This window comes from Lutjanus erythropterus, chromosome 22 (genome assembly GCF_056507025.1).
Source record: "Lutjanus erythropterus isolate fLutEry1 chromosome 22, fLutEry1.hap2, whole genome shotgun sequence".
Classification (NCBI taxonomy): Eukaryota; Metazoa; Chordata; class Actinopteri; order Lutjaniformes; family Lutjanidae; genus Lutjanus; species Lutjanus erythropterus.
This window is the reverse complement of record NC_139338.1, coordinates 2,228,248-2,241,717: the sequence shown is the minus strand read 5'-3', so window position 1 is coordinate 2,241,717 and position 13,470 is coordinate 2,228,248. Positions and strand designations below refer to the sequence as shown.

At 38.4% G+C, this 13,470-nt stretch overlaps 2 protein-coding genes across 2 annotated transcripts in view; both read right to left on the bottom strand.

Moving 5' to 3' along the window:
• The window catches only part of cnot4b (CCR4-NOT transcription complex, subunit 4b), a 50,414-nt gene extending 42,988 nt beyond the window's left edge, over nt 1-7,426 (bottom strand). The window contains exon 1 of the mRNA XM_084710917.1: nt 6,939-7,426. The gene's annotated coding sequence lies outside the window, so the exon portion shown is untranslated. The remainder of the gene's footprint in view (nt 1-6,938) is intronic.
• Nucleotides 7,427-8,864: 1,438 nt separating this feature from the next.
• LOC146306392 (toll-like receptor 1) lies at nt 8,865-11,964 on the bottom strand. The gene is made up of 2 exons (XM_084711087.1): nt 11,865-11,964; nt 8,865-11,716 (listed from the first exon to the last, which is right to left on the bottom strand). The coding sequence occupies exons 1-2, from the start codon at nt 11,876-11,878 to the stop codon at nt 9,247-9,249; spliced, it is 2,484 nt and encodes an 827-aa protein (XP_084567213.1). The 5' UTR covers nt 11,879-11,964; the 3' UTR covers nt 8,865-9,246.
• Between the last annotated feature and the right edge of the window lie 1,506 nt (nt 11,965-13,470).

Genomic DNA, 13,470 nt, shown 5'->3' with positions numbered 1-13,470 from the left:
GACACTAACGCATTTGGCAAAAATCCTGCATTAATTTAAACTCTGATTACTGAGAAACAGACATATAGTTATTGACACCCTGGAATAGAAATTTCAAAGGGGGACACCACAGCAGACAAGTGAAGCAAGTATTTCAATGTAACATGTTTCCTTGATCTGATGGCACATCATGGTCATTTTATGATTTATTACAGTAAATATATTACAGATTTCTCCTTTAAGTGCACAAGATCAGCTCAACCATTAATGTTAATGGTAATATTTATTGTATGAAAGTTGTTATACGAATAAAGTTCGTAAAATTCTTCTTCTTATATTATTATTATTATCATTATCGTTATTGCAACAATTAATTGATAATTAAATTAATCAGCAACTATTTTGATAATCAATTAATCAGTTTGAGTAATTCTAAGAAAAACAATTCAAAATTCTCTTAGTTTATATTTATTTTATTACATATTATATATATTATGTATATCATTTTAGTTTATTCTCTTAGATTATGGTCTTATTTCAGCTTTTTAAATATAAATATTCTCTGGTTTCTTTAATCCTCCTTGACAGTTAACCGAATATCTTTGGATTCAAGGCAAAACAAGACATCTGAGGACATCATTTTGAGTTTTGGGAAAAACTGATGGATATATTTCATAATTTCCTGATATTTTACAGACCAAACAACTAATTGATTAAGCAAAAAAAAAAAAAAAATAGATTATTCAACTAAGAAAATAATCATGAGTTGCAGTCCTAATTATTATAAAAGGACAGATGAGAAGAACCTGCTCTTTTCCTCACTCTCTCTTCAAAGACTCTGTCCTGTTTCCTCCCCATCTTTTTCATCCACCTGTTAATGCAGGGACCTTTAGCTCAGCACACATCATCCCCACACCACCATCTGCTGAAACCACGTCACCTGGCACCAACAGCCTGACAGGACAGTCACCTTTGTCTGTGTGTGTCTTTAACACCACAGGACAGCTGAACTATTACAACCAGACAGAAACTATGAGACTTAGGGATGTCCCGATACAACTTTTTCACTTCCAATATGATACCGATATTGCAGCCTTGCTTACTGGCCAATACCGATATCGATCCGATACGATATCAGCACGAATTATACATACTTTTATTACTTATTTTGTAGTGTGGAATGTTAGAAAAGGCTTGATCAAGTGATGTTACTCAAACAGAGAACAATAGTCAGCAACCAGAGTCACCCATGGATAGAAGTGCTGGAGCGGAAAATGGACTGCTTATCAGAGCGCTTATATCGGAGATTTTAGATGCAGTCCGATAAAATCTGATACTTGTTTTTTGGGTGATATCGGACCAATATCCGATATCAATATCGGATCGGGACATCCCTAATGAGACTTACTGGCTATATTTGTCCTACTCTGAATTTTTCAGATAGATATCACAGCAATGACATCCTCAATCAAGACAAAAAAAAAATCAAGAGCAACAGCAGCTGTGGTGGAAGACAGACAAAAGCAGGATTCATCTTTTCACATTTTGGGCTGTGTAGTTGTTGAAAGCACTTAACCCTTAATCGCCAGCTATTTTCATAACTGATTAATTGGTTTGAGTCATTTTATTAAGAAGGCAAGTCCAAATTCTCTGACTTGAGTTTCTTAAATGTGAATATCTTCTGGTTTCTTTACTCCTCTCTGACAGTAAACTGAATTTATTTGAGTTGTGAGAATGTCAATTCAGACTTTGGGAACCACTGATCAGCATTTACTGATACTTCATGAACCAAACACCTAATGCAATAGTGGAGAAAATGATCAACATATTAATAAAAAATGATAAACAATCAACAGAGGAAAGACTTGAATTTCTTTTTTTTTGCAACTGACAATATCATGACAGGATTAATTAATCAATTAATCAAGAGATATCAGTAATATCAGTCTTGGGCAAACAGGGTTTTAGTAGAAGGGGAAACTGTAGTGCTGTTACAGATCCTGGTTTACTTCACTATCCTGCTTGCTTCTGAACTGGGTAAACTGAGTTTTCCTCCTGTGTGTGAAAGAAGTGCTCCTTATCACAACCTACATGTATGCTGATAGAGAAGACATTAACTTTTGTATTGCAGTGTCTCACTAGATAAAAAATACAAGGCAGACCCTAAAATATATCTATATACAGTGTGTGAATTATCTTACCACACAAACACACACACACACACACACACACACACACACACACACACACACACACACACACACACACACACACACACACACACACACACACACACAGGTTCTGCAGACTGAAGCGGTCACTTCTATGCACAATGACACCAATTCAAATAAAGCACATACAGGGAAACTCGTGCTGACTTTTGCCCATAATGCAGTTATGACTGTCTCTCATTAATGATTGACTGAACTGCATTGTCTGCATGCTCACAAAGACACATCAACACCCAGTTCCATAGCAGAGGGCTTTTCCACACAGAGACAGCAAAACAGGAGGAACACAGCCAGCACACTGAGCTGTTTGCCTCTTCAAACTTTATTATCCCATGACCACTCACTTATTTAAGACAGGATCACACTGGTCAGAAGCAGGAGGCAAAGTCATAAAAGTGTGTCAAAGAAAATTCTCAATACAAGTGCAGACACAATATAATATATATAACAATATAAGTTGCCACTTCTTACCATGTTATAACATTAGTTTTCACATTATAACACAATAAATAGTAGGGGTGTAATGATTCACTCATGCATCCAACTCATCGGACTTCAATGTGTAAGATAGGAGTGCATCAGTTCAGACGACCTGTATCAGTAAAAAGCTGAACATGAATCAGAAACTAATCGATGCAGCACTAGCCTATCAATGCATCTCATTAGGATACACACATGTTTTATTTTTGGCATCAGGGAACTGATGCTGTAACTTTCCTCCATTTTCTCTCTCCTCCTGCCTCTGCCTGCACCGCTCTCACTGGGCACCTGCTGCTGCAATCACACAAAACATGCCCCCTGATATGTATACGACAATACATATTAAATCGTCTCAGTCAGTGAGATACACACCCCTAATAAATAGTATATTGATATAACAAGAAATGTTTCTTGTCATAACATGGTAAGTCTTTGTCATAATTATATGAAAATATCTTCTTATAACATGAAAAACATAATATGATACTTATAATATGATGCTGATCTGTTTTCCTTTTCCTGGTGTTACTGTGTCAATATTTTGTAAAAGCACCAATAGTCATCCCTACAATACTGAGGTATTTGGTCAAATATATTGTGATGTTTACTTCTGTTTACATTGCCTGGCGATAATCCAGCAAGTGGATTTTGTGACCTTAGCCACTTCCACCCTTTGGCACACACGTCATCTGTCACAACCTAAATGATCAATAATTATCGATATGGACAGATTAATATGTTTTCATATCTATACCAGGCCTATTTCAGTATCTGTAAAGTTTTTGCCAAGATGTGCTAGTGACAGGTATGGCAACAAACTGTGGCTCAGTTTCATAGTATTAGTCATCACCAGTTCTTGAGAAAGATTTCTTAAGCTGCTGAATACTACACTATGTTCACCTGCTAGTCTCTAACTCTGAGCCTGTTGACACCTGGCATTCACAAGTGGACAGCTCTGAGTACGACTGTGAATTCACCCAGGACGCATAAAGAAACCATTTGAGATGCAATTGTTCAGACCACATTTGGACGTGGACTGGGCAAGCATGAGACCACATTCTTTTCACAGTGTGAACGCAATGTGTCCTGGTCCACACTGAGGGACCGCCTACTCAACTGATGTCCATGAATGTTCTCATTCGTCCAGGTCATTGTAATCTCAAGAAAGCATTAAATTGAAGGCAACTGGACTTGTTTATATGTCTTTGAAGACGTTTCGCCTCTCATTCGAGAAACTTCATCAGCTCATGTATGTCAGACTAGTCTGAGCTATTCTAGACTAGCTCAGACCAGTCTGCCACAAATGTCTTCAAAGACATATAAACAAGTCCAGTTGCCTTCGATTTAATCTTTTCTTGAGACTATTCAACTGATGTTCTAAGTACATCATTTTGTTCACTGTAATTCAAATTGCATGTTTGGGCTCTCTTACCTTCAGAGGATGTTTGTGAACACAACAGTAACTGCAATATCCCCACACTCCCTTAAAAGCTGCATAATTTTGGGAGTTGTTGAGTGAGGAGAAACTTTATAAACTTTGCTGTCTAGGGCAAATGAGAAATTATTTGGGCCTTCTTGTAAATTCGGCAAATGTCCTAAATCAAGTTATTTCTTTCTTTGTGAAAAATCAGTGTGTCCATTTGGCCCAGTGTGTTGGATTCTACTGTTGGGCCTCTGGTTAAAAATGAGAACACATTTTGCCAAGGGGTTTATGTGCATACAGAGCAGGGGTGTGAAACCTCTGCAGAAAAAGATCTTAATCATTTGTGCTCTCTTTTGAATTCAGCATTAACAACAATACATAAAGTTTTTCTTTCCTTGCAAAAACACTGTGTTGCTGAGAACAGCAGGCAGGCTCTGTGGTGCTGTGATGCATACTTTTACTTTCTCTGACACTGTCATTAATGCCTTTCTTCATTATCTGTGATGTGAAAACATGAGATTTCCCCTCAGTCACAAAAAGCTGAAATGTGCGTCCAGCTCAAAAATCAGCTATAAAATCCCAGCACAACATGGAGCATCTCTATTGTCAGGCTGCTGACAGCACTGGTTAAACATGAGGCTCACGGTGGACTGATAGAGGAGTTTAGTGTGGAGCTGAACTTAAAAAAGAACAAACAGTTGAATCTCCTTATTGGACAGCCAAATGGACATTAGATGGACAAAGTAACTCTAGTGTTTAGTTGTAATATTGAGCAGGGAAGTAAAGTCCAGTCAGAAGTGCTCACTGGAGATGTATGTGGAGACATATTGTGCAGCTTTTTAAATGCGCATAGAAATTTACAATGACAATATGAAGAAAGGAATAAAAAATACGTTAATCAGCCCAATTAAAATTGTAAATCACAGTGAAACATGGTGCACAAATTAAGAAGCATGAAGCCACATCAGCAGCCCTGTGACATCATTGTTCGTCTCTAAGGCTGGCTCATCAATAGCTAATATAACCGTTTAGAGGGACGATGAGTCCAGTGAGATTAGTGTCAGTTGCCAACACAGAGCTGTGGCAGACAACCGCACTCTTACGCCTGAGACATCATACTGACAGACTAGGCTGACACCTCCAACAATTATTACCAACAATTATTGATTCTGACCTCATCATATCATGTCACCAGTCCTACAATGTTTTGTTTTGTTTTTTTTTCTAAAGAGCGCCTAAGTCATATCTCTTGGTGGACAATCATGGGACCGAACTTCAGAAAAACTATGAACTGTAGTCAAACAATGAGACAAATTAGTTTTTGATCCTGTTCGAATTTTGCCACAAATTCTACATGTTGTTGGTTAACTTAAAACATAAATGTTCAAGTCAAAAAAGTTGTTCTCTCTTGAAAAATCTCACTGTGAGGATACGTAATTAGAAAGACTACACAGTCAGAAGTCATGTAAGTGGCGTCATGATTTTCTCCCTCCAAAAGCTAACCTTAGCTGCTGAAGCTATGATGCCTGTGTGTTTTTATATACAGGGATTAAGTCACACAACCGCACATTCTTTCTCTTCACAGCAGACCAGGAGTCTCTGATGAAACACTTTAGGTAAAATAACATTACAAGAGACAGTGACATTTGTGTCAGTGATGTATATTGTGCAAGATAAGAGTGACTAGACTTGTAAAATTATGTTTCAAATTGACAAAAAAAAAATAAATAAAAATTTGAGAAACAATTTGTCTCTTGCCATATTTTTTCCAAATTTATGTCCCATAAGAGAGACCTGACTTAAGCTTCATATTTTCTTAGCTGCACACTCAGGAGGACACAATTAAGTATGCTTAATAGACCTTTTTCATAGTTGCTACATTGATGGATGGAAATTGTGGAGTAAAAACAGGTGTAACCAATGATATTAATTAAGGTCCCGTTCCATATGTGTCCTTGGTGCAGTAGTGTCTTTCCAGTGACCCAATATGCGCAACAGCACCCTGTCCCTGTTTGACCTGCTTGAATTTAATTAGCTAGTATCATTGGTAACACCTGCGTTGACCCTACTAATTCATGTCAAAGTGACTGCTGTGAAAAAGGTCTATTTTTCTATATGAGTGTGCCAAACAAGTTTGTGTTTACTCTCCCCTTAGCAAATATATGAACAATGCACTTGTGTAACTGTAACATACTTTTAATAAAGTGACAAACACAAGCAGTATTGGTTTTGAGGGTGGTTAGAAGCAGCAGTTTTGTTGTCAGTCATGTGCCGCCTGAAGTGACAGTTGAGCGGGGCGCTGCCTGCCGGTGACTGGCCGGCCGAGCTAAGCTAAGCTAAGCTAACCGCTATGTTAACCGGCTTGGCTGTGTGCCTGGAGTGCTGCTAGCTACTGTCTGTGTTGTATGACGTAGGCTAAAGGTAGACCACAGCCTCGTCTTGTCTCTGCTGGAGCATGAAGACACCGCTCCCTGTGCCATAAGACCCGGCCAAAGTTACCGACAGACACAGACACGTCCTCGCACGTTGCTGTGTTGTATTAGAAGTTGTGTTTCTTTCTAAAGTGTGTCAGGAAGAGGAGTTTGCGCGGCCTGCCTGCCCTCCGCCGGACCGGCACAGCCCGACACAACCCAAGTACCAACCCGGCGTGAGTGAGTCTATCACGGCTGCCCTCCCGGAGCGGCTTCCCTGACACACCGACAGTCACTGACAGACCGACAGTCACTGACAACTATAGAATGTTTTGTCTCAACTGTCCCACTCATGTCTTCCAGTAGAAATGATGATTCAGTTTGACAGGGACAACAGTTAGTGTGGATACTCACCCTGCTGTCTGTGTGTTACTGGAGACTGATGAGGGAGCAGTCAGCCTGTGCGTTGGGACAGGACCTCCGGGACAGAAAGCTGCCGTTCGTCTATCTGTCTGTCTCTCTGTCTCTGGGACTCAGGAGCTGTTGTCTTCTAGAAACAACATAAAGCTGCTGGCTACCTACTTACACCACAAACCACCATCTTACATTGAAAGGAGGAGAGAACAGGGACAACTACACAACTCAATGAGTCGGCGCAAATCTTCTTGATGTTGCATGCACGGAATGATGGGTATTGTAGTCTCCACTAACTTGTCTACACAGCGACTTGTCCACGCAGTGGTTGTCCACCAGTTTTGCATATTTTTGCAAGGAATGTTGCTTTAAATTGTATAAAAAATGATGGACTATGCTAATGGAAATAATGAATAATATAAATTCCATTACATTTATTGTGCATTATTGACGATAAAAGATCCTCATGATAAAAAAACGAAATTATGAGATAAATAGTTATAAGTTAAAAAGTTGTATTTATGAGATAAAAAATTGAACTTATGAGATAAAAATTGTCTAAATTATGAGGAAAAAATAAATTTTAAGTTATAATTATATAATGAGAATTTCGTCTTTTTAAAATCATAATTATGATTTTATCTAATAATTTCGACTTTTTTTCAATTTCAAAACTGACATTTTTACTATTTATCTCATATTCTCAGCTTTTTTAAAATCATCATTATGACTTTTTACCGTGAGGATATCTTTTTTTCTTTCAGTGGTGATAGAATTTACATTGTTTATCATTTTCAATAATGAATTTATGGCTAATAAATATTGGCATATCTAACATCTGATTCAACAGATGATGACAAAGCATTTAATTTGAATTCGCAGAGATGCTCTCTACAAGCTTAAGTCTGTGAAGTTTTTTTGATGAACTTTATTATACAAACTAACTAAACATTTGAAGAATCAGAACCGTTCTGTGTTTTTGTTGTCATAGTGGAGTCAGTCAGATTTGGTTCAGTCAGAGCTGTAGAATATTAAATCATCCATTTTTGCTTGCTAAACCTGAGCCTTTCTTACCCTCTGGTGTGCATAAACTACAGAACTTCTTTTTTAAAAAATACAAAAATGCAAAATTATTGGTTATTTTATCAGTATCAGCAGCAATCATAAAAGCAGGAAGCAGGCAATCATAAAATATATATCCATGTCAAGCATCCCTAATAATCACAGATCTATAAAGTCTTTTTAAATGATTTATAGACATTTAGATATCAGTTATAGATTACAACCCCTTATAACGAGTGTCTTATATAAAGTGGTATCATATATTAAAAGCCTACATAGTAGTATAATAATATATTAAGAATTTAGGGACCCAGTACACTGGCTGACAATGATATAGAACTGACTGCAATTGGCTGAGCGACATAGATTTTATGTAATTAACAGGGATAAATGACTCCATACAAATTACATTATCAGCTGTATGCAGAGGGGAAGAATTCAAATTAGAAAAAAAAATTGTCAGAGTGCATTTTTAATGGATTTTATAATCTATAAAATTAAAATAAAAAGACAAATTTGCCATCTGTTATTCAGCCTCATTCTGATTCATGCTTTCATACTGGTGTGTGGTGAGTGTCATTACAAACAGCAGGGGGAGACATTTGCCTAAATAAGGAGAGGCTCACAACAGAGGACACAAAGACAAGACCAAAAAAAAAACAGAGCAAATCATCAATCAATCATAGATTTTTGTAATTAACAGGGATAAATGACTCCATACAAACTACATTATCAGCCGTATGCAGAGGGGAAGAATTCAAATGAGCACGCAATGATACAAAGACGGACTGCTATTGAAATCGGTCAATGTGTTTTTTTCATGTTAACTTATGATCTTCTTAATAGTGAGAGACAACTTGAAATATTTAACAATTCAGTGACACTAAAAATATAATTGATATAAAGTGTAAAAAGTTTTGGACCAATCACTGATTCCTGGGGTGCTCCACAGGTGTCCTTTCTAAATTCTGAGTATACCATATATACTAAATTATGAGCTATACCCCTTGTCCCAAAGTCTTCAGTTTTCTCAACAACTGGCTTTTAGTAACACACACTTTCTGTAGGTCAATGTAAATACCAGAAGGACGCTCATTATTTTCAGCTGCTTTGTTATTTCTTCCCCCATATCTGTATAATTTCACAGGCAATAAGAGGAACAAGTACAGCACCCAAAAACTGTTTCATATAGGCATGAAGATATTGTTTTAGATAGACTTGAAAACTGAGAAACTTTACTTGAGCTCTACACTTGTTCTGTAATCAGAGGTACTGTATCTGAAATGGCTACAGCCACATCCTTTAGAACCATAGATTTGTCTGCCATACGCAACATGGATCTGAGACTCGCCCAGAAAATCTGCTGTTTCCGTTCGTCCTTTGGCCATTCAAGGTACGTCTGCTGCCTCAGTAAACTTCTAAGTCTTAAGAACTTCTTTGGCAGAAATTCAGTTGGAATGGGCTCCAGCAAGATGAAGACTAAAGAGTCCCGCTGGACACTGATGGCTCTGTGCTGGGCAAAAAAGAGCTCGTAGTTGCACCATTCACTCTGGACAAAATGTTTGGAGAGGACAAACAGCGTCTTGTAGCTGGACTCCACACAGTTGATAATGTTATCTATGATCCATTCACCAGGGACGAAGTCTCGCTCATGAACACAGAGTGAAAACCCAGAACCTTCCAGAGAGGGCACCAGCTGGTCGTCCACCCAGTCACCATCCTGATGACTGTAGGAGATGAATGCATGGTAACTAAATGATACATTCTTCAATATGTTGGAGCGTTTATTGCCTCTCCTCTTCACCCTGATCCACACCCATAACATCTTTGTGTACCACACTCCATCACATTTGTAGAAAACCAGACCTATGGCAGCAGATAAGACTATGATTACAGGCAAAGCAACTGCAACCTGAAGCCACGTCTCACATGACAGCTCACTGGTTTTGTACTCTGAAAGCAACAGGCCTGCAAACGATGGTGGGGTGCTGCATGTATAATCTAAGGGCCAATCCAGGACCAAAGACTTGTTGAGAACAGTGGTGAACCAATAGGAGTCACATGAGCAGACGAACGGATTGCCTCCAGCTTTGAGGGTCTGGAGCTTTGGAAATTCTGCCAAGACCTCCCTGGATATAGATGTGATGGCGTTCTGATCTATGTAGAGACTGAGCAGAGCTGGGGCGATGAGATTTGCAGGGATAACCTGGATGCTGTTGGAGGTGAGTCGGAGGTGAGTCAGCTTGAGAAATCTAGATAGATCCTCTCGGGTTATGGCTGTTATTGCTGTCTTTGACAAGTCAATCCTCTCAAAGTTTGGTGACAGGCATTTAAAGACATTGTTGCCCAGGTTGTTATTTGCCAAGCTGAGTTCAGTCAGATGAGCTGGCCAAGAGCATTCCCCTTCCAAGTTAAGGGAGTTGAAGCTGAGGTCCAGAGAATCTAAAGTCTTCATCTGATGCGTCCTCTTAGAGATGAAGGAAAGGCTTATGAAGCGGTTCTTGCTTAAGGACAGTTGCCTCAATTTGGGGAAGACGGAGGTGTATGAACAGTGAAACCACCAAAAGCCTGTATCTGTTAAGAGGTTATCTGACAGATCAAGGGTCTCCAGTGATGGAAGAGCAGATAAGAGATCACAGGGTAAAATGTTCATTCCAGTCCCAGAGAACTTTAAATAGGTCAGATTTGAGAAGGCTTCCAAGGTCATGTTGATTTTGGGGTATTTGTATTGGTAATGATTCACACCACTGAAGGTAAGTGAGCTAAGATTGATTGTGTGATTAATGGTGCGAAACTGAAACCCCTCGGAGGTATCTTCATTATAAGTGATGTTGACAAATGAGAGGTCATAAATGGAGGACAGCCACACGTTCTCCAGAACTGCCTCCATGAATGAACTGTTAATCCAAGTGTTCTCTAGGGTGAGATTTCGTATTAATGGCATTGTTCTCAGGTTCTTAAAAGGGTTGCCGGTCACGTTGCACTTGTCTGGAAACACAGTGATGAATCTTAATGACATTGTTCCTGTCACATTCAGGTCAACAAGGAGGTTCTCCAACATACTGAAATCTCTGCAAAAAGATGCAAAAAGGGAAATCTTTCGGATAGCCTTAAATTTTGCAAGAGTGCCAGAATCATACTTTTGCCACTGATTTCCGGCTCCCAAAATCAGATGATGCAGAGAGACTTTCATCAGTGGGTCAAAGTCATTGTAGTTGACTGACAGAGCAGCTGTACTACCCACTGACAGCACATCCAGATTGGTCAGATTTTGAAATGATGCTGGAATTCGATAGCTGTTATACAGGTTGTTAGCCAAGTCAAGTATTTTCAGCTGTTTCAGTGAAATGTCAGGGATCATAGGCAAGTCATTGTTAGATATATTGAGAACTTTGAGTGCTGGTGTGTGAATGAACACATTGGGAGAAATCTCCTGCAGGCCACAGTGAGTTACCTTCAGGAAACAGAGCTGGGTCAGGTTGGAAAACTGACCTTCCTTCAGTCTTTGGATGGAGTTGTAAGAAATATCCAAATACTGCGTGTCATTGGGTAGATTTGAAGGAACTTTGGTTAGATTTAGATGGGAGAAGTCTTTCATTCCTTGCTTTGATGTCACACACAGTTTAAGTCCCTCTTCATCTTCCATTACAGCTGTGCAGTCAGGTTTCATTAGGGACACGATGACAATGGTCCCAATCAGAAATGCTACGTTTGTGCTGAAACACCAAAATCAGTGAAATAAATGAGTCAAAATAGATGAGCAAAATAGCTGGACATGATCACTTACAGTAATGACAGACCAAACCTTTTTAGTAATAAGTAATATTGCTAGATGGAGAAAAATGACAAGAAAAAGAAGATTACCTTTGTGCAGACATAGCCTCAGAAAGAGTAGTTTTCAAAAAGTCGGGAGCTCAGGTCTGAGCTGTGTGCTGTGAGCTTCGACTTTTATTCTCTGTCTTCTGAAAAGCAATCTGTCACCCACAGAAGTTCTGTTCCTCTTTTTACTCCTGTACATTCCTCTTTCTTGTAATTTCTTTCCCTGCATGTGACTGTAAATTGTGAAACGGGGTACTGTTGTTTATTTGCCTTCTTTCTTAGTTGCATGCTTGTAATTTATTTATATTTCTTGTGGCATTAATTCACCGGCAGCAGAAAAAAGCAGAGAGCTGTTGAATGAACTAATCAAGAGCTGACTGTTGTTCCATTGCTTTCTATTATGTTAGGAGTTCCAGCCATCGTGAGATGTTGATTTTTGCCCTATTCTTCAAGTTTCAAAATATTATTTTCTTGGCGATAGTTATGGCTTCAGGTAGGTGAATGTGTGTGTGTGTGTGTGTGTGTGTGTGCGTGTGTGTGTGTGTGTGTGTGTGTGTCAGTGAATATTAAAAAGCTCTGAAAGGGATTATGTTAGAATGTCAGCAGGGGGAAAATAAATGTCTCACGTTTCTAACACTGGGGGTATTCGTTTAGGAGAAGTTAAATTGGAAAAAAAATGATTTATCCTTATTGGATTTATGGTAATATTTCTTGGGCAAATTCATACAGGCACACCACCACTCTGCAGGGTTCATCTGTTCAGAAAACTGAACATGCTCTCAGTAAATATTCATCAGATATGTGTTTATATATAAATATTTGTTTTTGCTTTTGTCTTTACTGTCATCCTTTCACAACTCCTTCAGATTTAATCCTCAGATTCACTCACACAGTCCTTGACAGGCTGATCATCTTCCTTCCTTTTTATAAAATTAAACACAGTCAGTTCTCCCTCAGATTTCATGGTGCTCAGATATGGAATGACAAAAGTACACGTTATTAAGAGACCTGGCCTACTTTAATTCATGACGTTTCACTATTTCATGATATACACACATAATTATGTATTGTTTGGAGAGTCACAAATTTTCAGGACTTTCAAAATGACATGAAAACTAATTGACATAATTTTTTTATTCAAGTATTCATTTGGCACTTTGCATATATTTTGAAAGTGGATTGAAGTCATTAAAAAGGTTGTAAAAATATGAACTCAGTGTTGTTATATGTTGTGTTCACTAAAGAAAAACACAAACACAAGATTTGTAGTGTTATTCTGAAATCAGAAATTTTTGCTTCCTCAACTTAAAACTGCTGCAAATTTCTTTTAATTCTTTTACCAACTTATTAATTTCTTATACATACAATTTTGTACAAATGAATCAAAGCAATGTTTATTTTTAGAATGCAGGTGCAGCATATCAGCAGACTTCCCAGCATGCAGTGTGTGATAGATAGAATTCTCCCAAGAGCCTTTGTTTTTATAGTTTGAAGAACATATGATAGACACTCGTGGTGTGTCTCCATGATAAGTCATGGTTGCCTGAAAACACAGAGTGACCATGATGGCCAGTGATGAATTCAGTCACAACCTCCTTACTCTTAACATTTAATAAACTGACTAGGAGCAAAATCACATATCGTCTTTGTG